The sequence below is a fragment of the Delphinapterus leucas genome, chromosome 11, assembly GCF_059928025.1.
Source record: "Delphinapterus leucas isolate spDelLeu-1000000601 "Yukka" chromosome 11, BTC_Dleu_Yukka2, whole genome shotgun sequence".
In the NCBI taxonomy this organism is placed as follows: Eukaryota; Metazoa; Chordata; class Mammalia; order Artiodactyla; family Monodontidae; genus Delphinapterus; species Delphinapterus leucas.
In genome coordinates this window covers 19,416,331-19,440,322 of record NC_143139.1, presented here as the reverse complement: position 1 = coordinate 19,440,322, position 23,992 = coordinate 19,416,331, and the positions used below count along the sequence as shown (strand labels likewise).

General features: G+C 35.2%; 1 protein-coding gene across 11 annotated transcripts in view; it reads left to right on the top strand.

Annotated features, from left to right (window-relative positions):
• Positions 1-23,992, top strand: part of SOX5 (SRY-box transcription factor 5) — a 997,502-nt gene that overhangs the window by 642,863 nt on the left and 330,647 nt on the right. For 10 of the 11 annotated variants that reach the window (XM_089919966.1, XM_089919964.1, XM_089919967.1 and 7 more), the window contains one exon: positions 9,586-9,712. In XM_089919966.1, the coding sequence (XP_089776092.1) occupies positions 9,587-9,712 (126 nt within the window). In that variant the 5' untranslated portion in view covers position 9,586. Of the gene's footprint in view, positions 1-9,585; positions 9,818-23,992 lie in introns of all 11 variants that reach the window. The other variant, XM_089919971.1, reaches the window with a different exon arrangement.

Here is a 23,992-nt window from a genome sequence, read left to right as displayed (position 1 = left end):
GAATCATTGTAGCCTGCAATTTTGCTATCATAAACTGTTTCTAAATGTTTACCTTCGGTATTTGTCTCTCCCATTTAGAATACAAAAACAAATGGACATTTTAAAGTTCGTTTTATTGCATATTTTAGGTCCATTTATTTCAATTCTGAAATATCTTGTGTCCAACTAATAAAGAGGAACTCATTTCTTTCAGATATTGACAAGAATTAAGTTCTGTTTCTGAGTCTTTACTTCTCTCTCTCTAATTTCTGATACTTTTTCCTTTTCCTTTTCCACACTTTCCTCTGAAAACTCTCTACCTCTTCATTTTTTCTCTTCTTATCCTCTCCTCTTTCTCTGACTGGACAAGGCTGGGGAAAACTATTCAGTGAGAGAGGGATGCTAGTAAAGAGAAGGCAGAAAGGTGGTGAAGCAGTTCAGAGTGGTGCTCTTCTTATCAGAGAGAAGGGAAGAGCATAAGGAACTACTTGATCTCAGTGAAGAGAGCATCTCAGAAACCAAGCATATGACAAGGTAAACACGGGGATCAGCCCTGGTAAAGGTCACTTTGAAAGTTCTTGGTGACTACATTTTTAATTAACACAGTTTTAAGTACAGTTTAAACTTTTGTAACATTTATTAAATTTTCTGTAAATTCAAATTATATTTCAAAACAATAATAAATTTATTCTTAAGTAGCTATAGCTCAAAAATTGCTTTTGTTTTTAGATTTCAATGTTGTGGTAAATTGTGTTTGTAAGTACTAGTAGAAATAAGTTTCTGGTGAAATGTATATAGTAAAGATTACAGGGGAATCTAGTCTTATTTATTACCCTATGTTGTCTGTTTTTATATTTCTATGAAATCTGTGTTTCTGCTTCCATTTATAGTGTATGCCAGGACCTGATGAACTTGTTCATGCTTCTAAAAAACAGTATAATGAATGTGGTCTTTGTATGTGGGAAGCAATGGATAGAGAGTATAGATTGGCATGTTCTATAAGAGAAACTGATGGCAAAGAAAATTTATAGAAAAGAGAAGAAAAATGTAAACACTTGAAAGACTACATGTTTACCACAAATCAATTTTCTATCTAAAAGACCTCTGAATATTATATATGACAGACTTGGTTACAGAGTTTACGTAGAATTCACAGGGTAAACACCCAGCTGACTCTAAACTTAGTGGGAAAATGAAGATGATCAAAACATGGAAGAGGGAAAAAGAAAGCATAAACCATAAGATATAAATAATAATAGTTGAGATTTATAGATAAAAATAATGAAACTGATTTTTTTCTTTAATAAAATGATATGCTAAGTTTGTGTAAATCTATAAGTCACAAAGGAGTGTTGGTATTTTCATTCATATGAATTAAAACCTGTCCATTCATGCTAAATGTCTATGTTGATTCCCCATGTGGAATAGGTAACATTCTATTGTGAAAAAAATCTTTGAAAAACAGTAGAGTTTAATTCCTAATCTTGATTAACCTTCTCACAATAACTTTAATTACAAAAGCAACCAGACAAGTAAATGTAAATGTTCTGAACAAGTAGTTTTATTACTAGAAAAACTAGTGGCACATAACTTCTAGAAAAGTAGTATAATCTTTGGATATGAAGGATTACCAATTTTTATTTTATTTTGTAATTTTTCTTTTGTAAAAGAAGATGCATCCTTTCAAATATTTTAGTTGTTTTTGAAATGTGTTCTGCCATGCTTAAAATTTAACATGAGGGGGTGAATATTAAAAGTGAGTATTTAGGAGAGCAACCAATGGAAGTTATAAATTAAATAAACGTCATGGTCCAGAATTTTTAAAGTTCATATTCTGAATGTTTAGTTTTATAGAATCGTTTAGACAATAATTACATTTTTTGTATATCACTTTGACTTCTCTTTATCTGTCTTCTGTGCTCAGTCCTTTTCATATACTGGTCTCGCAAAGTTTGATGGACTACAAAATTCAGATTCCACCCCCCCCACTTCCCAATTCTCTATTTTCTCTCTGTTTTTCTCTTGGAGAGATGGTTCTGTTCTTGAACTGCTGTTATTATAGTGCAAAGACCGAATAGTGTAACAAAAGATATTTAACCACTTTATGACTCAGTTTTCTTTTTTATAAATCAAGAATAATAAAAATACTGAATCAGAACATTGTGGAAGAAGTCAATGAGAAATAATTACAATTATTGGTTAACTTTCTACCTGTGTTTAAAAGATTACACTGAGTTACTTCCACAGAAGTCCCGCGTTTTCTGATTATCTGCTATTTCTTTTTAAAATCCTCCAATCAACAAGGATTTTTTTCTAAAACTGAATTTAATATTTGTCTCCAAGTTGACCTTTCTTTCTAATTTATGTATTTTTCTTATTAGCAGTATTGTTCTGTAAATTACACAGTCAAGTAATCTGTTTATCCTTGAGTTATCTCACCCACTCATTCCACTTCTCTGGTTTCCACCCTCAAACTTGTATCAGTTACTAATTTCTGAGGGATTTTCTTCCTAAAATGTAATTTTGATTATGTTACTGTGTAGCTCAGAAATCATCTCCAGTTTCCTTATACCTTCAGTATCAATTTCACATTTGGGGTAGCCGTTCACAATTGTTAGGATTTAGCCAGAATCACTCTCATCTGGTACCTGCCTTCCGTCCTTATCTGCTTTTACTCCTCCTGGAATCTACTGCTTGAGCCAAACCATTCTGCTCACTATCCTGTATCATTCTATACATTTCTTTAATTTGCTAATGTCATTTCTCCTATCTGGGATCTTCTCTCCTCTGTGTCTATTTGATTCTGATCCATGCTTCATTGCCCTGTTGAATTCTCCTGATATGTAGGAAGCATTCTCTGATTATTTCAAGCAGGACATTATCTCTCTATTATCTGTCCCCCATAGTACTCATGTTTATAAAAAGCCATTTACATTAAAATATTCTTTCTGGATTTCTTAATTATATTTCTATCTATAAGCACATGATAATCTTTCAATGAATGTTTTTCCATGAATGAATGTGTGAATGAGTGGATATATATATGTCTTCCCTTTCCATCTCTACAGTACATCCTTAAAAGCAAACCAGAAGGCTCTTCATATCTAAGTTGCCTGTTTCCTCCATAACACAAAGGTAACTTGCCTGACACAAAATTGACACTCAGGCAATTCATTCATTTACTCATATAAAAATACATTGAGTGCCAACTATGTGCTAGGAATTGTGCTGCCATATAATTAATTGTAATTCATTCAGTATAGAGGATTAGACTGTTTAGGGAAAAAATACAATTTGGAAAGACATGTTCAGCTAGGAAAAATCACATGAAGTGGTCAAAAACAGACTTGTACTTGTTAAAATCTTGTGTTCTAGTTTTAGATACTAATAAGAAGATAGGAAAAAAATATAAGCTATTGAATCAATGTCATAGGTTATACTGATGTTCAGTTTTTTCAGGTGGCCTCTAGCAAGAGTTGATGATATAGTTTGAGGTAGGGAAAAGCCACTTCAACCATGGTGGTTAGGGAAGGCTTTGTATACTACCTGGGATTTTAGTTTGTTTTTTTAGAGGTAATTATTTTTTATATTTTTTTATGCATAACTGCAAACCTTAAAGGAAACAATATTATCATTCCAAAAGAATAACCAGTAGAAGGCACTGCTTCCTAGGACTTTATCTCTGAATTAACTAGTCAAAGGTTAAAATGTTTAGAGAAATACAGAAACTTTAAAGGGTAACTATTATATACAGAAAGCAGTTCCCATTCTGAGTCTTCCATTTTGTGCTTGTTCCACATACACATTTCTTTGACCTTGTGCATGTTGTCATTTTCCAGAATAATTGCGGCAAAGAAAATATCCTGAGCAGACAAGAGTTAAGTTTAAGGCAGTAAGTAGATGATTCCTCAATAATAGACCTATTAATAATTAACTCTAAGATTTTTTATAAAGTTACTTCACTTTTATAGTCTTTTACTTATTACATTTTAAAAAGAACTGTAGGATTTGTTTTACAAGTACTTAAGAAACCTGATTAAACAAGGTTTACCAATTCCTTTACATAGAAATTATTGAAAAGAAATATAATGTTATCACTGAGCTGGATTTCCTATTTTTTCTGACAATATTAAAGCATTTTCTAAGCATACTTGTCCTGTAAGAGTAGATCTTACAACTATCTACAGTTAGAGAATAGTAAGAGAGTTGCTGGTTTTAATTAGTAGCTTTCATTAAGCACATACTGATTGAAAGACTACTATTTTCAGAAAGGATTATAAGTCCTGGGTAAGTAGCTGTGGACAAAACTAAAGTCTGCCCTCCTGGATCTTATAGTGGGAGAGACAGATAAACAAAGAAATAAAATAATTAAATATGTCAGGTGATAAAGGCTGGGAAAGGATGTTGGAGCAGAAAACTAAATGAAGTGAGGGAACAAGAAAGTGTATATATGGGGTAGGAGGACTTCAGATTGAGAAAATACCAAGTATGAAAGAAATATATTTAAGTTAGTGGTGAATTAGTCTCCTGTTGCTGTTGTAACAAATCATCACAAGTCTAGTGCATTAAACAATACAGATGTTTTCACTTAACAGTTCTAGAGGTTAGAAGTCTTACATTCAAGGTGTTGGCAAAGCTCATTCTTTCTAGAGGCTCTAGGGGGGAGTTTGTTTCATTACCTTTTCTACCTCCTAAGAGGCTCACGACCGCATCATCCATTTTCAAAGCCAGCCACATGGTATCTTCCAATCTCTCTCTCTCTCACTCTGATCCTCCTGCCTCCCACCCTTATAAGGATCTTTGTGATTACTTTTGGTCCACCCAGAATATCCAGGATCGTCTCCTTATCCCAAGATCCTTAACTTAATCATAGCTGCAAAGTCCCTTTGCCTTATAAGGAAACATATTCACAGGTTTCAGGGATTAGGATTTGGACATCTTGGGTGAGAGGCATTATTCTGACTAGCACAGTGGGTCTGCAACCTTAACTGTGCATTAGAATCACCTGGAAGCTTTCAAAATTTCTGATACCCTGTGTGCATTCTGAAACCAATAACATCGAAATGTCTGGCAGTGGGACCCAGGCAGCAGTATTTTTTTAAACCTCTCCATATAGTTCCAATGTGTATTCAAAGTTGAAAACCACTGGCTTAGATTTCTGTTGCAGTCTTATTACGTCTTTTATTTACTCTGACCCTAAGTTTGCTATATATATCCGAATACAGTTGGGGACATCCTATTTACATAGCCTTTAGCCAATAGCAAAGGACTCCGGTAGTTTTAAAATTACTTTCACGTATGGACTAGAGTAGCCTGATTGTGCAGATTTCTCCAGCGACAGCTGAAGGAAAAGTGACTCCTTGTAAGACCAAGTTGCCCCTTACAAGGGAGTCTCTTTCTTATCTATTACATTCATGTAACTCAGCAACTCCAGGAATGTTATAGACTAGAAATGGGATTTAGTCTATATTCCTGTGTCTCCCCTTTTCCCAAGTAAGCTTGAAACTTAAATTTATATTATACATCCTAAAACCATCTCTGCATCTTTTCTTTTATCATGACTCCCTACGTAAGGTTCCATCTCCATTTTATCCCAAGGTTTCTGTTTGTCCTTCTTTTCCCTCAAAATCCAACTGTTCAGTGATTCCCTGAAGCATTTCACAATCCTTTGGCCTTCATGAAGCCCTCGGGTGCTTAATTATAATGTCATTTGGCCCTTAACCTGAACTGTCTTCCATCATTATTTCTCGTTTTATTTAAAATTTTCACAAACAGTTCATAAGCTTTTTATTTTATTTTATTATTATTATTTTTTTGGCTTCATTGGGTCTTCGTTGCTGCGCGTGGGCTTTCTCTAGTTGCGGCTAGCTGGGGCTACTCTTCTTGCGATGAGCATGCTTCTCACTGCGGTGGCTTCTCTTGTTGTGGAGCACGGGCTCTAGGCACGCAGGCTCAGTAGTTGTGGCGCACGGGCTTAGTTGCTCTGCGGCATGTGGGATCTTTCCGGACCAGGGCTCAAACCCATGTCCCCTGCATTGGCAGGTGGATTCTTAACCACTGCGCTACCAGGGAAATCCCATTCATAAGCTTTTAAAGCAGAGACCCTGAATTACACTTTTTTATTCCCATTAGAGAATAGTCTTGCACATAGTAGGTAGTGAGTAAAGGGTTGTTGATGATTTAAAGATTCCCTTTGGTCCTGGAATTAGACATCAGTTCTTTCAAGAAGATTTTCTTGTCCACGCACAAAAAAGTGAGTTAAAGACTACTATTATAAACTATAATAGTGATAGTTATAAACTAACTCCAGAAGTTAGTTTCACACTAGATTGTATTTGTCAGTCTCATGTCAGGTTCTTTGAAGTCTGAGTTTTGTTCATTGGTAGGTCTAGCACCTACCACAGGAATGACAAAAATCATCTCTGAATGAATACAGAAGAGCATAGCTCAGCCTAGATACTCAAGTTGTTCTAAGGTGTCCTTGGACTCTAGCACAGACGTGTAGTGGAAGCTGCAGGTATTGGAACCCTACATATCCCACACAGACAATACATGGAAATTTTCAGTGCCTCCTTAATGCTTTTTTTTAAATTGAGACTTTCTTCTATCCAAAATGAAACCCTTTGGTAGACAAACTTTGGTAGACTAGACATAGATGATGCAACCAACAGATTGATAGCTCTTTACATAATTTATGTATTTTACTTTTTTCTCATTTTTCTAGCCTATTACTGAACTGTAACCACAGTCATTTTTATTCTAATAATTTAAAAAATCTTTAAGAAATCTTTTACCTGAACTGCATAAAAATACTCTTAAGTCCAACACATTTAAGAGCATTCTATAAGTCTCTGAAAATGGAGTTGAAATAAAGATGAAATATGTAATATTTTAGGATCAACTTGCCTTTTGGCACCATGCCTCCTTCATGGTGTTTTAGACCTTATACTTTTTTCTCCATAGAGTGATATGTAAATGGAGAGACTGTTTATCCAGTTGGATATAAAGATAATTTAGATATTGAAAGAACTAGAAGTCTTGAGAATAGCAATATCTTAACTATCTACCTTATATACCTTATGTCTACTTTTAGACTTTTAATTTTCATAATCATTATTAATAATGATGTTAATGAAATAGAAGTCAGCAAAAAGGTCATGCCTTCTGAAAGTCATAGAATTGTATTAACTTAGGAAAAGCCAGCTAATCTAGCTTTCTGCTTTGATAACCCAGAAACTGACTCTGGATAGTAGCCTGGAATTTTCAGACCGTTAAGAGACTGATTATACGTAAGACTGAGGTAGGCTCCAAAATACCAGACTGTTAATTCCAGCAAGAATAGTAATGCCCACACAGACCCTAAATACTATGGTTTATGTAATAAATGAATGATCTCCTTGTAGTCAAGCTTCATGTGAAACCAAGAAATAATTAGAAGTCTCTTTATTGATTTAATCTGATAGATCACTTCTCAAAGACCTTACGTATTTTAAGTCTGTTCTGTTACTCCATTCTCTTTACGGGAATCAGAGGTTCGCTTGGAGAGCGTGGAAACAAAACAGTGGTAGTTAAATCTCTCTAGTGTTAAGAGTTACTATGTATAGTTTAATCTATCAATTTGGTGATAGATACGGTGTCGCCAACAAGACTAAGACTTTTCTAGGTCTGTTAACTCCAGCCCCTTACTCTTTCTACATACTTAGAGTATACTTGGAGTAAACCTTGGTAATGAGATCAGAACTAAAGATACCTGAAATGTGCTGGCCCAGTCTGCTTCTCCTTTAAACAGTGCTTACATGGTAACCACTATCATTTCCTCCTTTTCCTCTGTTATTCAGCTGATCAAGACCCCTGCTATTAACATTTTTTCTTTAACACTTGCTAATACATTTGATCAGTTTACTGTCAAGTATGACTGGCCAGGGAGCATTTCTCTATTGGGAGACTGTGTATTTCATGTTGATTTTACAGTTTTAAGTCTTAGAAGGCAATCTGCATTGTTATTTTGGAGGTTTTTTTGTCTTCTCTGTTTTTGAGGGGGGTGGGTCACACTGTAGTTTTAAAGTTTATAAAATAAACACCAGCTACTGTTAGTTACTGAGTGTCTACTCCTAGCAAAGTGCTCTACAAGTCACTTTTCATATGGAAACAGTTCCTTCTCAAAAAAGTATTACAAGTAGATATGACATCTCACTTTAAAGGTGAGTAAATTGATATAGAGATTAAAGTAAGTCTCACATGTAGTAAGTAGCAGAATCAGTATTTTAATTCCCTTTATTTTTTTCTACTGTGCTATTATATCTTCATAGAATATATTCAGCCCTTGAATACACTTTTCTTTTTAAACGTCTAACACTAAGAATAGTATTATTCAATGGTGATTAAAGGCCCCTTTTTTGGTAGTACATTTTAAGTTTAAAAATCAGTGATATATATGAAGCAAGTGATGTGGCAGTTAACTTTCTTGCCTCCTATACCACTGGTCTAGGGTACGAATGGATGATTCTGTAAGCACTCTTTGTTTGTTGAACAAAAATTAGGGCTTTTTCAAGTTCAGGTCAAGTTGTAAATCCAAGAGAGGTTTTTTTTTTAAAATAAAAAATTTTAACTCTGTACTGCTTCTATGTAAAACTTTTAATGAAAAGAAAAGGATTTCTTATGTTTAACTAAAAATATTTGCCACTTATTTTTTAACCTCTGATAACATTCTCAACCAGACTCAAGTACAAAAAAATATTTACTTTTTGTTCAGTTATCTAAGTGCATTGTCCTATAGGCATTAGCTCATCAAAACAAAACATCCTTATTTGATTTTTTTCTTTTACTTAGTTATTCTAAGGAATAAATAAATCTGAGAATCCACATCTAAATATTTCAGGGAACTGTGGAAATAAAACTGAAATAGTTTTATATTGTTACCTTTTTTACTACTTGCAAATTTTATATTAGAATTAAATGTCAAAATTGGGTGATGGGGAGGTGAGAGAGAAAAATCCTCAAATGTTTCAGAATTAACAGTGATTGTAAAATTTATTCAGTTCTTAATAAGCTTTAAACAAATATCAAACTTTTTGTTTTGTGATCTGAGGTTTGCTGATAACAAATATTTCTACATTTTATAATAATCTTACCTTTAATAAAATGCAAATCATTATAATGGCAACCATCCATTTACTTTATTTTTTGATGAAAGAAATTTTAGTTATTTCTCTTCTTTTAACTGCCAACAGTATTTGCTATTCATAGATGTCCTGTCTTCAATAAGGTCTATCAAAGTGTAAAATGAGATGGGTATTTTTCTTTCCTTTAAAATGGAACAGTCTTTCATTATGCAGTGTTCTTAGGTGAATTCTCTTGTTTAAGAAGCCAGAATACAAGAGAGTGCTATATTAGCGTATTATTCTTACAACAAACAAGCACTGTTCTGTTGCTACCTGCTTGGCCATTGTTTCTGATTGCGTGTGCTTTGCAGTGGTATTTGGATGGTTTCCTGCTCTCTGCCAGCACAAAAAGGCGTTTCTGTTACAATGGCCCCTAACCACACAATAACGGCATTAAGGATTTATGTGGAGGTTTCATTATTTTCTCCTCTTTTGTTCCTTCCAGGATGTCTTCCAAGCGACCAGCCTCTCCGTATGGGGAAGCAGATGGAGAGGTAGCCATGGTGACAAGCAGACAGAAAGTGGAAGAAGAGGAGAGTGACGGGCTCCCAGCCTTTCACCTTCCCTTGCATGTGAGTTTTCCCAACAAGCCTCACTCTGAGGAATTTCAGCCAGTTTCTCTGCTGACGCAAGAGACTTGTGGCCATAGGACTCCCACTTCTCAGCACAATACAATGGTAGGTTTCTCATGGTCTATTGTGCCTACACTCACTTTGTGACCAGTCTACTCCTCTAGTAGTTTAGCTTCAGTCCTAGGCTTTGTAATTACCATCTACTTAATAGCCATACACAAGATTCACTCCTAACATCTTAAAATTCTTAATAAGTAAATTGATTCCAGTAGGGAGTATAAATAGGCTATTTTTGTTTTGTTTTGTTTTGTTTTGATTTTGTTTTTCAAGAATTCTGCTTTTGAGGCACTCCCAGCTTAATTAGGGGAAAAACATAATATAAGAATAATGTTAAAGTAACACATTTAAAGTTAGTCCTCATGAAAGTTAGGTATCATAATATTTCTAGGAAAATATTTTTCCAGATAAAGCTGCAACATAGTTTGAACATTTCCACCATGATAAATCAGTGCTTTTTCAATTTCTGCTTTGCCCAGATCGGATTCCAGTGTTTCTTACAGTACTGGGAATATTACAGAAGAATATATTTCAAAGAGACAATACTTTTCTAACGTTACTGCACTAATTTTTAACTCAGTGTCATTCACTCTGTTGCTCTGATAATTCAGTAATTCCCTGGTACCTCCTATTCTAGGATTTGGAGCTCAGGATAATTTATCTGGCCCTTCATCCTGGGGTCTGGATCACTGCAGAGGGTTATGAAGCTGTGGTTTCATGGATGAGAGGGAAGAAGACAGCATAGCATCTTTGGCTGAACCTTAAACAGCAGACACACAAACAAATAAATGAGGCCTTTAGGTTCTTCTTTGGAACTTAAATGCATAGACTCAGCATGCCAGCAAGGTAGCAGGGCACTTAGGTGCCAGTAAAGCCACCCTCGCCTTTTCAACATGGCTTCTTGGGTGGATGTCACATTTTTTGTGGCCCTTCTACTTCAAGGAGGTCAGTGCTCTTAATTTGAGCCAGATCACACCAACAAAAATATTTCATCACACATCCTCATACCTTTAAGAACAGCTCTGATTCTGTTAAATCCTTCATTTTTTTTTCGTTTTGTTTGTTTTTTTGGCCTTCTCTAGGAAATTATTACACATCATAAACATGTTCGGTCCTGAAATATGCCCACTTGTGTATGTCATTGCATTACATATGCAATGTGGAATTAAATCAGCAAGAAGAATCAGATTATCTTCTAATATCTGGGAAATAAACACTGTTTTTTGATAATTCACATTAGATTTAACTACTTCCATTCAACATTTTAAGCCTCATAGGTCAGAATTTCTCTGGGTATTTTTGACTGTGCACCAAAATTTTCTTACCAAAAATAATGTTTTCGCTAACACTTATATAGCGCTTTTACAGATGTGTTGTTTCAAGCACGTGACATATATTACTCGTTTAACCTTCACAATAATTCAATGAAGTGTTATCATTAATCCCACTTTACAGATGAGGAGGAAACTGAGGCACAGTGAGGTTAAATAGTTTGCTTCAGATCACAGCTAGTAAGTGGGAGAACCAGGGTTTACCCAAGCAGTCTGGCTTTGGATTCCATGCTTATAAACATTATAAGCTCTTTACAAGAGTACACACATATTTAATTTTCTGATCATCTCTTATTTGGTAAATTAAATCCATAATTCCTCCTTTTTTTCCCTCTACTGTGAATTCATGTTAGTTACGTGCAGTGATATAACTTCTTCGCCTCCTCTCACAAAGGTTAAACTAGGAAAAGAAAGGGGGGAAATGGTAGTATGCAGCTCAACAGGGTAGAGACTCTAGGTCGCATTCCCCGTTTGACATTGCATCAGTTCTCATGCTTTTTCCCTCTCAATATTTTGACCATTGCCTTCTTTCAGGGAGTACCCTATGGAGAGTGCTTCTTGGTTTGGTTTTCCTGTACTACTGCTATAAACAGAAACACACACATTTAAAGGAGTGAATATAAATAATTATTACTAGAAGAATACCAGAAAGATAAAGGGGAAATTATCTTAAATACTCAAGGATGGGTATGAGAAAAGTATATTAAATTACATACTATAGTTGGCATGAGTGGATGCTGTGATGCAGGGTGTTAGTGGAAATGAAATCATTCAGTTTGTAATGGAGAATTCAGTTTAACTAAATGAAACCTATGAACTGCCTACTTTGTACCAAGTTTTTTGTTGTGCACTATGGAAATAGATTTGCATAAGGCACAGCTCCTTTCCTCAAGCAGCTTTACCTAGGAGAGAAGTTCTTAACTCTGGTCTGTGGATCTCCTGAAGATGACTGGAGAATTCTGTATGTGCACACATGTGAGTAGGGTTTTGGTTTTCACCAGATTCTCAAGTAAATCTGTAGCCCAAAAAAGACTAAGATCTACTGTTCTTGAAGTTAATACACTTGGTATACAAATGATTTAACTTAGTTTTAGCGACATCAGCACTGATATTTTCTCTTACTATATATCTAATTGGTTTCTAAGTTTGTTTCTGCCTCAAAAGTTTCTTGATTCCACCAGCTTTTCATCTCTAACAGTTGAAGAGTCTCCTCTATGATCTCAAACTTCCAGCCTCTCCTCTTTCCAGTCTTCCTTTCAACTTCCACTAGACTTATTTCCCTGAGAAAAGAGTTGGATTATTTATCCCTCTTTGGAAACTAGTGTATGTCCTTGTTGCCTACAGGATTTAGTCTAAAACTATCTTAGCATGAAACTCTATATAGACCAGCACCAAAATATGGCTTTTGTCTCCTCTTTGGCCCCATCCCGCCATAGACCCAGTGCTTCATTCATGCAAAGATTTTCATATATGTTCATAAACATACCAGGTGACCTCAAATGACACATACTTATTCTTTCTAGCTGGAAAACTCTTTTTCATATTTTACAGCCCTGGTGAATTGTGTTTCTCCCACGAGACTGAGTTCAAAATTGCTTCTTTTTAGATGCTTTCACTGACTTCCCAAGGCAGAATGGTTGCTGCATTATTCTTTTATCCATGGTACTTGTTTATATCTTTTCTCACGGTCTGTATTATAATTTGTGTGTTTACATGTCTGGCTTTCTATGCACTGTATTTCTCCTTAAAGGCACAGTCATACACACGCACATACACATTTGTAGTTCTGATACCTAGCATATAATAGATACTTAATTTATGAGTACTGATTAAATGGCAGAGTTTATGTGGATGATTAAGTAGGAAGTATGTTTTGAACAGAGCTGTTAAGATGTTATTCATGGTGAATATGCTGATTCTCTAGAAATTTTAGAACTAAAGTAGAATCTACTACTGTGCAGAAAGTATGTTACAATAGTCATGATATATTCAGCTATTAAGCTGATTAAGATATATTTTACCCATTTATCAAAATGATTGAATACATTCATAGAATTGTTATTCAACACATTCTTTGTATTTTTTTCTGGATACTAGGCCATTGTCGTCTTCACATAACAAGTCCTTTTATTTTCAATAGTAAAATACATTCTTTATTTGTTTTCCTATTCAATATCTTTGAAAACAGAGAGAATATTTCATGGTTTTTATATCATAGAGTTCAATTTATGGGAAAAAAACCCAGCTTTCCAGATTTCATTGCTGGTTTATGTGTGACATTCATACTCCAAAGAGAGGTGTTGAGAGGTCTACATTTTGTATTGCCCACGTAGTTTAGAGACAAAGTAAAACTTTTGAGTAATCCCTTTAATGCTGACTTGAAGTTATAGAGAAATGCTTTCAGTATAAAATTTAGGTTAGAAAATATTTCCTGAGATAGAAGTTCTGTACACCTCATGACTGTTGCCATATAAAGATTTTGAGGAATTAGGGTCCTATGTTCATATTCAGGGTATGCAAGTGTTAAGGTTTGGAATTGGGTCAGATAAAGATGTAGTTCTTCCTTTCTGAAGTTGTGTTTTTTGCCTTAATATTTTGGAGAAATAAGCTAAGTGGCTAACTAAGAGTAACTCCCCAAACAGCTGTAACTGGTGTAAATACTACAAGTCCTTCTGTTCGTTCTATACTCACTGTTCAGAAGGCACTATAGATGAACTTTTGTAAGCAGATTATACACATATAAATACTGTCAGATAATTATAAAACATATATAGTTATATATATATTATATAACTATTATATATATAATTATAACAATGTCATAATTATAAAATACTGTCAGATTTCTAATCAATATAAGATTGAGACACATAATTATAAATATGAAAAAGACTGATTCTGTTGGGCCTTCTCTGAAGCTCTCATAATTTTGCCAAGCAATTGATAGCAACATTTGCTTCCCATATAATCTTCAGAAAGCTAAAAGGCAAGGTTGGCAAGTCTGGTTATGACCTGAGTGGAAATGCAGTCCTGGACTTTATGTTTATGGAGGGCAAATCTACCCTTCTTGTCCCCTCTGCCTCTTCTTTTAACATGAGTTTGGAGGCTGTCACTTCAGAGTTTCAGAGGCAAGCAAGAGACACTATAATTTCTGGCTCTTCTGGCTCTTTTTTTTTTTTTTTTTTTTGCTGTACGCTGGCCTCTCACTGTTGTGGCCTCTCCCGTTGTGGAGCACAGGCTCCGGACGCGCAGGCTCAGCGGCCGTGGCTCACGGGCCCAGCCGCTCCGCGGCACATGGGATCTTCTCGGACCGGGGCATGAACCCGTGTCCCCTGCATCGGCAGGCGGACTCTCAACCACTGCGCCACCAGGGAAGGCCCCTGGCTCATCTTTAATGATAGTTCTGATATAGATGGTTTTATTTCATGATGCAGAAGACTATCCAGAACATTTCCTCATGTCAGTCAATGTGATTATTTATGAGCACCAGAAGGAAACAGAGTAAGTCTGAAGAGAAATCAAGTAGCAACATGAGAGGCAGCCAGGGGACTCTATGGTAGCCATGCTGGTGCTCACTGTGTCTGGTTGCATGCTACTTCTGCTGGTTAGATGGTTGTTCTAGTGTCAAATGTGATGTGAAATGAAAGTCTTGACCACCTGTGGTTACTGAATAATCAGTTTTATTTTTTTTCCCCCATAAAATGTTTTCTTTTATCTCAACCAAACTCTCTTTTGATTTATGTTCCTCTTGAGTTGAGTGAACAGTTTTGTATAACCGAAGAGTGGCTGCTTCCCAAGATTGATTTTTAAAGCATACAGTTATTTATTTTAAGAATACAATATTAAAAAATAACTTGGGTTGTTCTCTCTACAGACAGCTGAATTTCAAATGAAATAAATACTATGTTTGCATATAAGTTTTTAGCATTTAAAGATCCAGTAGATTTGGAAATGTGATGCTATAATATATTCTATTATCTCAATTATTGCTTATATTGATAAGATTTTCCTGGAATTTTTAAAGAACTCTGGGTATATGATGTATTGATTAGGTTTAATGAGTTGATGTATCTTAATGTTAATGTGTTTAAACACTGCAGGGTCAATAGTTATCATAAAGCAGCATTCAATGTGAGTCAGTTTCTTTGTAAAGTCCAGCAGAAGGAGAAAAATGTGTCTTTTTAAGTTGATCTTCTATAGAAGCTGGACATATAACTGAGAACCAAGTATAAAATTATAGCAAGGTTCCAGTGTATGAAATGCAACCTTAAACACTTAAACCCTGAAAAGAATTCATTCAGTGCACACGACAGAGAGAGGCTTTTACTTGCTCAGGCTCACTGTCAACTCCTAGGATTCTTTATTTACCCAATATAATTTTAATTGCTATATGATAGCTGTGTCTTGAAATAACCTTTATATAAATTTTGCTTACAATCTGACAGTTGTTAGTAATGCATTTTCGATGTTTGACTAGGATAATTTTATGTGTGATGTACTGTTCAGAAAACTTAAGAAGGAAAAGAGAAAACTGCATGTGTTATTTAAAAATAAGTCACAGAATAGGACCTTAATTATAGTATGGTAAAGATTCCTATTTTTATATGGTGGTTTTTATAAGCTCTTAAATTTCTGGTTACCTTTGTACATCAAGCTTAGCCTAAGTTATTGTGATGGTATAATGCATACTGTTGTTAACACGAGTACGGTTATTGTGCCAGTTCTAATAATGAGAATTTCATTGTTTAGAAAGAGCATTCTCCTACACTCTAGACAAAAATGTAATTACTTTTGAATGATGTGGAATGTGCTCAGTTTAATAGCATGGAGAATAGATTCAGAAGGATTCAGATAAAGTAAGCTTGGAAACCATATGTGCAGTGTGGCAGTATAAAATTATGAGAGTAGGCAGTATAATTCTACACACACGCATACCCAATTTCATACACTTGATCTATAAACTGTTGTTTTTGTAAGAGATAGGCTTGCTTATCTGAACAAGGCCAATTCAATTGAAACAAGGTGAAAATGGTGACAAGTTTGAATTTGTTTTTTATGCTAAATTGATGTTTATCATACAATGAAATTACATTGTTACAAACATTATTCTGTAAATGTTGTCAGAAAATACCACACCTGTTTATCTAGATAAAACCCTAGGCTTGTGTTTGAATGTAAGTGGTTCAATCTTTACACTTGCATTGTTTCTGAAAATTACCCCCAGGGCTATAAGGAATGAGGACATGTGAAGAACAATCGTTTGGGGTCCATCAAAGCCACTGGATTAAGTTGTGCAATAGATCTGGTTTTGTCCTGTTGCCAGAAAACCTTGATTCATATGATGTCCACAGTATTTGAAGTACTATTTTGAGTTTGAAGCTAACTAGGCCTTGAGAAATTAATGAACGTACTCTCACATAAAAAAAAAAGCGCTATGTGGGAATTGCGAGATAGTTCAGGACACTTAATGAGGGTCTAGTGTTAGCTTCTTCACAGAGTGCTATGCAGTGACAGGGGAATGAGTAAGAACTTCTAGTGCTGTGGTAATGGGGCAAAATGTGCTTGCTTAAGAAGATTTTGTCTAATGGAATTTAATGGCTTTCATTTAATAGGGGTCTTGCGGAAAGATCCAACTCAAATATATACAATGAATACCTATCAGCAGAGATGCAGAAATGAGTAAGAACTAGTCTGTTCCCTCATGTAGTTTTTTATATAGTATGGAGGTAAGATAAGCACAGAAATCACGAGATTGTAATATAAAATATTAGAACCCTGATACAGGCTAACAAGTGCCAAGGAGATTCACAGTTGAAAGGTATGTCATCTGTGGGGATCAGAAACATATTAATATGAAGTTGTTCCCATAAGAAAATTACTAGATTCCAAGATATCAAAAAATACATACACATTGGATCATTACTGTTGATGCAGAGTCTTTACTTTATACTTGTGGATTGTTTTGCTTTTGTCATAAATATCTTGTTCCCAGAAGAAATAATTAAGAAAGAAAAAAATAAGAAAACATACTAAAGACAAAGTGCCCTGTAAAGGTCTTAATGGAAAATGTAGGGAAGTTAGTAAAATATGTGCCTCATATTAATAGGAATAAAAACAGCTACTTTAGTTATTCGTGTTCTTTAATCTGGGTTACCACCTTGAATGAAGTGGAAAGAATGGTGGAATACTTGGCCAGGATACTGTAAATAGCAAGAATGCTAGGAAGCAGTGCTGGAGGCATACTTGAATAGTGTTCCTGAATTTGTGGAAGGGATAGGTGTTCATCTTGATCTCATTTGTTATTCTCATACCTGCATGATATGATCATTTGTATTTGGAAGTTAAAAATAATCAAAAGTTTGGGAACCAACCTTCATTCTGTATCTTAGACGTTTGTTTTCAGTTCTACCTCATTTTCTTCCTTTGATTCTTTTCATCTGCTCCTCTTCTTCCTCTCTCTTTCAGTTTGCCTCTATCAGGAAACATTCTTAATGGATCCTCTTGTGGATCTCAATGGAGCCATTATCAGGAAGGGAGAGGGGGTAGGAGAATCAACACCATTATACTCTGATACATACTTCCTTCTAATTTACATATACTGCCTTTTGGGTGGTTGCCAAACCTTCCTGCAGTCAGGCTAGGTTTCTCTTACTGTATGTGATTAATAAAGATCAATTGGTCTATGATAAAGTTTTCACTGATTTTTTAGTAAACAGAGACAGTATAGTTAGTGTTTTACAAAACTATATGATATATTTCTTTAGTTTATTCAGAGATTATATTCTTTAACTTTTCTTTCACGATACAGTGTTGATAAAGTAGTGATAATTTTAGTTTTAATATCTTTACTTGGCAAACAAACAAAATATACTTAGAACCTTGTATTGGTTTGCAACTTATTTTTTGAAATTGTACTTATCTGTGAATCCAAATGTCTGGGACACAGTGCTTTATCGGATACCTGTGCTCTTTGTGTGCCTATAACTAGCTTTCATATTAAATTATTTGACAGCGTCTGTCACTATTTTCATTCAGTTCTTGACTCTTTCTTTAACTCAATTAATTGTTTTTGTCTTTCTATTTATTTCCAAAATGTGAGATTTTATAGAGATTGGTAAAAATGAGAAATAAGGAATGGAGATCATTTTATATAACTAGAAAGTAATTTTGATGTTAGTGGCACTTTATTAACTTAATATGGGTGATAACAGCAATGAGTTTGTCATTTCTTATTTTGTACTTGCAAAGGACACTTACCTAAGAGAATCCAAAATAAATAAAAATTGTGCAGTGCTGGTGCCTGAATGCTAGGAATTGGAATGAAATCTACAAGACTCGATAACTAAATTGCTAATGGAACCTGGAAATATTTCAGATAATACTTACACCATGTTTCCTCTTGGCTGTATTAGTTAGATACAACTATCCACTGGAACTAAAAAGGCAAAGTAATCTTTGTATAGCAGTCTCTTTAAAAAGCACAACCATTAGCACTTAATTTGGATCTTAAGAAAGTAAAGTCATGAAAGAAATGTAACATAGCATTGGACTTTCATTGCAATTTCTTTTTCTCACATATTTTGGCAGTTAGACTCACATAGCTTCTCTTTTAAAAGTTTCAACAGGGACTTCAGTTGGTCCACTGGTGATCCAGTGGGTAAGACCCTGCTCCCAATGCATGGGACACACTTTCGATCCCTGGTCGGGGAACTAGATCCCACATGCATGCAGCAACTAAGAAGTCCACATGCCATGACTAAAGATGCCTCAACTCACATCCCGCGTGCTGCAACTAAGACCTGGCGCAGCCAAAATAAGTAAATGAAATAAATAAAAAAATAAAAGTTTCAACAGATACCTTGATTTGGGGGTAATAGGCTAAAAAATAGAAAGGAATTCTATAGCACAGAAAATCTAATAGGAAGTCGGGGGGGAGCGCGTTCAAGAGAAATGATGCTTTAAGAAATGACAATCTAACTGAGGGGATGGAAAAAGATATTCCATGCAAATGGAAATCAAAAGAAAGCTGGAGTAGCAATTCTTATGTCAGACAAAATAGACTTTAAAATAAAGACTATTAAAAGAGACAAAGAACGACACTACATAACGAGCAAGGGATCAATCCAAGAAGATATAACAATTGTAAATATTTATGCACCCAACATAGGAGCACCTCAATACACAAGGCAAATGCTAACAGCCATAAAAGGGGGAATCAACAGTAACACAGTTATAGTAGGGGACTTTAACACCCCACTTTCACGAATGAACAGATCATCCAAAATGAAAATAAATATGGAAACGCAAGCTTTAAATGATACATTAAACAATATGGACTTAACTGATATTTATAGGACATTCCATCCAAAAACAACAGAATACACTTTCTTCTCAAGTGCTCATAGAACATTCTCCAGGATAGATCATACCTTGGGTCACAAATCAAGTCTTGGAAAATTTAAGAAAATTGAAATCATATCAAGTATCCTTTCTGACCACAATGCTATGAGACTAGATATCAATTACAGGAAAAAAATCTGTAAAAAATACAAACACACGGAGGCTAAACAATACACTACTTAATAACGAAGTGATCACTGACGAAATCAAAGAGGAAATAAAAAAATACCTAGAAACAAATGACAATGGAGACGTGACGACCCAAAACCTATGGGATGCAGCAAAGGCAGTTCTAAGAGGGAAGTTTATAGCAATACAATCCTACCTTAAGAAACAGGAAACATCTCGAATAAAAAACCTAACCTTGCACCTAAAGCAATTAGAGAAAGAAGAACAAAAAAACCTCAAAGTTAGCAGAAGGAAAGAAGTCATAAAGATCAGATCAGAAATAAATGAAAAAGAAATGAAGGAAACAATAGCAAAGATCAATAAAACTAAAAGCTGGTTCTTTGAGAAGATAAACAAAATTGATAAACCATTAGCCAGACTCATCAAGAAAAAAAGGGAGCAGACTCAAATCAATAGAATTAGAAATGAAAAAGGAGAAGTAACAACTGACACTGCAGAAATACAAAAGATCATGAGAGATTACTACAAGCAACCCTATGCCAATAAAATGGACAACCTGGAAGAAATGGACAACTTCTTAGAAATGCACAACCTTCCAAGACTGAATCAGGAAGAAATAGAAAATATGAACAGACCAATCAAAAGCACTGAAATTGAAACTGTGATTAAAAATCTTCCAACAAACAAAAGCCCAGGACCAGACGGCTTCACAGGCGAATTCTATCAAACATTTAGAGAAGAGCTAACACCTATCCTTCTCAAACTCTTCCAGAATATAGCAGAGGGAGGAACACTCCCAAACTCATTCTACAAGGCCACCATCACCCTGACACCAAAACCAGACAAGGATGTCACAGAGAAAGAAAACTACTGGCCAATATCACTGATGAACATAGATGCCAAAATCCTCAACAAAATACTAGCAAACAGAATCCAACAGCACATTGAAAGGATCATACACCATGATCAAGTAGGGTTTATTCCAGGAGTGCAAGCATTCTTCAATATATGCAAATCAATCAACGTGATACACCACATTAACAAATTGAAGGCGAAAAACCATATGATCATCTCAATAGATGCAGAGAAAGCTTTCGACAAAATTCAACACACATTTATGATAAAAACCCTGCAGAAAGTAGGCATAGAGGGAACTTTCCTCAACATAATAAAGGCCATATATGACAAAGCCACAGCCAACATCATCCTCAATGGTGAAAAACTGAAAGCATTTCCACTAATATCAGGAACAAGACAAGGTTTTCCACTCTCACCACTCTTATTCAACATAGTTTTGGAAGTTTTAGCCACAGAAATCAGAGAAGAAAAGGAAATAAAAGGAATCCAAATCGGAAAAGAAGAAGTAAAGCTGTCACTGTTTGCAGATGACATGATACTATACATAGAGAATCCTAAAGATGCTACCAGAAAACTACTAGAGCTAATCAACGAATTTGGTAAAGTAGCAGGATACAAAATTAATGCACAGAAATCTCTGGCATTCCTATACACTAATGATGAAAAATCTGAAAGTGAAATCAAGAAAACACTCCCATTTACCACTGCAACAAAAAGAATAAAATATCTAGGAATAAACCTACCTAAGGAGACAAAACCTGTATGCAGAAAAGTATAAGACACTGATGAAAGAAATTGAAGATGATACAAATAGATGGAGAGATATACTGTGTTCTTGGATTGGAAGAATCAACATTGTGAAGATGACTATGCTACTCAAAGGAATCTACAGATTCAGTGCAATCCCTATCAAACTACCAATGGCATTTTTCACAGAACTAGAACAAAAAATTTCACAATTTGTATGGAAACACAAAAGAACCCGAATAGCCAAAGCAATCTTGAGAAAGAAAAACGGAGCTAGAGGAATCAGGCTCCCTGACTTCAGACTATACTACAAAGCTACAGTAATCAAGACAGTATGGTACTGGCACAAAAACCAAAATATAGCTCAATGGAAAAGGATAGAAAGCCCAGAGACAAACCCACGCACCTATGGTCACCTTATCTTTGATAAAAGAGGCAAGAATATACAGTGGAGAAAAGGACAGCCTCTTCAGTAAGTGGTGCTGGGAAAACTGGACAGCTACATATAAAAGAATGAAATTGGAACACTCTCTAACACCATACACAAAAATAAACTCAAAATGGATTAAAGACCTTAATGTAAGGCCAGAAACTATCAAACTCTTAGAGGAAAACACAGGCAGAACACTCTATGACATAAATCACAGCAAGATCCTTTTTGACCCACCTCCTAGAGAAATGGAAATAAAAACAAAAATAAACAAATGGGACGGAATGAAACTTAAAAGCTTTTGCATAGCAAAGGAGACGAGACCATAAACAAGATGAAAAGACACCCCTCAGAATGGGAGAAAATACTTGCAAATGAAGCAACTGACAAAGGATTAACCTCCAAAATTTACAAGCAGCTCATGCAACTCAATATCAAAAAAACAAACAATCCAGTTGAAAAATGGGCAGAAGACCTAAATAGACATTTCTCTAAAGAAGATATACAGATTGCCAACAAACACATGAAGGAATGCTCAACATCACTAATCATTATAGAAATGCTAATCAAAACTACAATGAGGTATCACCTCACACCAGTCAGAATGTCCATCATCAAAAAATCTACACACAATAATTGCTGGTGAGGGTATGGAGAAAAGGGAAGACTCTGGCACTGTTGGTGGGAATGTAAATTGATACAGCCACTATGGAGAACAGTATGGAGGTTCCTTAAAAAACTAAAACTTGAACTTCCGTATGACCCAGCTCTCCCATTACTGGGCATATACACTGAGAAACCCATAATTCAAAGAGAGTCATGTACCACAGTGTTCATTGCAGCTCTATTTACAATAGCCAGGACATGGGAGCAACCTAAGTGTCCATCGACAGATGAATGGATAAAGAAGATGTGGCACATATATACAATGGAATATTACTCAGCCATAAAAAGAAACGAAATTGAGTAGTTGCAGTGAGGTGGATGGACCTAGAGTCTGTCATACAGAGTGAAGTCAGTCAGAAAGAGAAAAACAAATACCGTATGCTAACACATATATATGGAATCTAAAAAAAAAAAAAAAAATGTTTCTGAAGCACCTAGGGGCAGGACAGGAATAAAGATGCAGATGTAGAGAGTGTACTTGAGGACACGGGGAAGGGGATGGGTAAGCTGGGATGAAGTGAGAGAGTGGCATGGTCTTATAAATACTACCAAATGTAAAATAGCTAGCTAGTGGGAAGCAGCCTCATAGCACAGGGAGATCAGCTCGGGGCTTTGTGACCACCTAGAGGGGTGGAATAGGGAGGGTAGGAGGGAGATGCCAGAGGGAGGAGATATGGGGATATATGTATATGTATAGCTGATTCACTTTGTTATAAAGCAGAAACTAACACACCAGTGTAAAGCAATTATGCTCCATAAAATGTTTAAAAAATTTTATAAAAAAGGAAATGACAATATGAATTCAAAATGTTTAGAACTCTAATGCTCCATTAGGTATATTTAAAAGCTTTAAGTATTTAAATTCTTCACTTCCCCCTTGAGGTCTGAGATGCCCATAATTTATGCTGGCATTAAAACTGAATTCATGATGGTATTTCAGTACGCTACCAGTTTTGACCATTGTGTGCCATTTTCCCCATTTCTTGTTCTAGGAAGTAAATTTTATGTTTTTCTCTATTCCACTAGATAGGGGGAGAAAGTTCTTTGTTATTTGAAATGAGAAATAAATGTGAAGTTAACTTAGGTTGACAATTGTAATCAGTCTCTTTGGTTACATATCTTCTTTGTACAAAGGCAAAATGCTTCAAAAATTTTTATAGACCATTTTTAGGAATGAAACATGTGAGCAGATGAGGTGTGAATGTAAGGAGAGCAGCCTTGGCCGGCTCTGTGACACTGACATCACATGATAAAGTAAGTGAACACAAGTGACTGGATTTTGTGTCTTATTTAGTCAAGGCTGCTTCTGTGGCAGCAGAGCAAACAATGTTATCATTATATAGAGAAGCAGTGTTTACTTCAGTGTCTCTTCTTAGCTTTTAAAACTCCAGCCTGACTCCAGATAAGACAGTTAATCTCGTTGGTTGATGTCACTAAGCGAGAAAGTAATATTCTAAGGGTAAATAAAAATTTTTAAATGGAGGTAGGATATGAAAACGAATATAATCGCAAAGCTACCATTAAGTAGCTTTGTATTACAAATTATGTACAAATATAGAGTATGTATAATGTGCAGATATAAAATATGTACCATGTAAAAAGCCAAAACCTATTTTAATGAGTAACAGAAAACAAGTTACAATAGCTTAACAGCATTGCCCT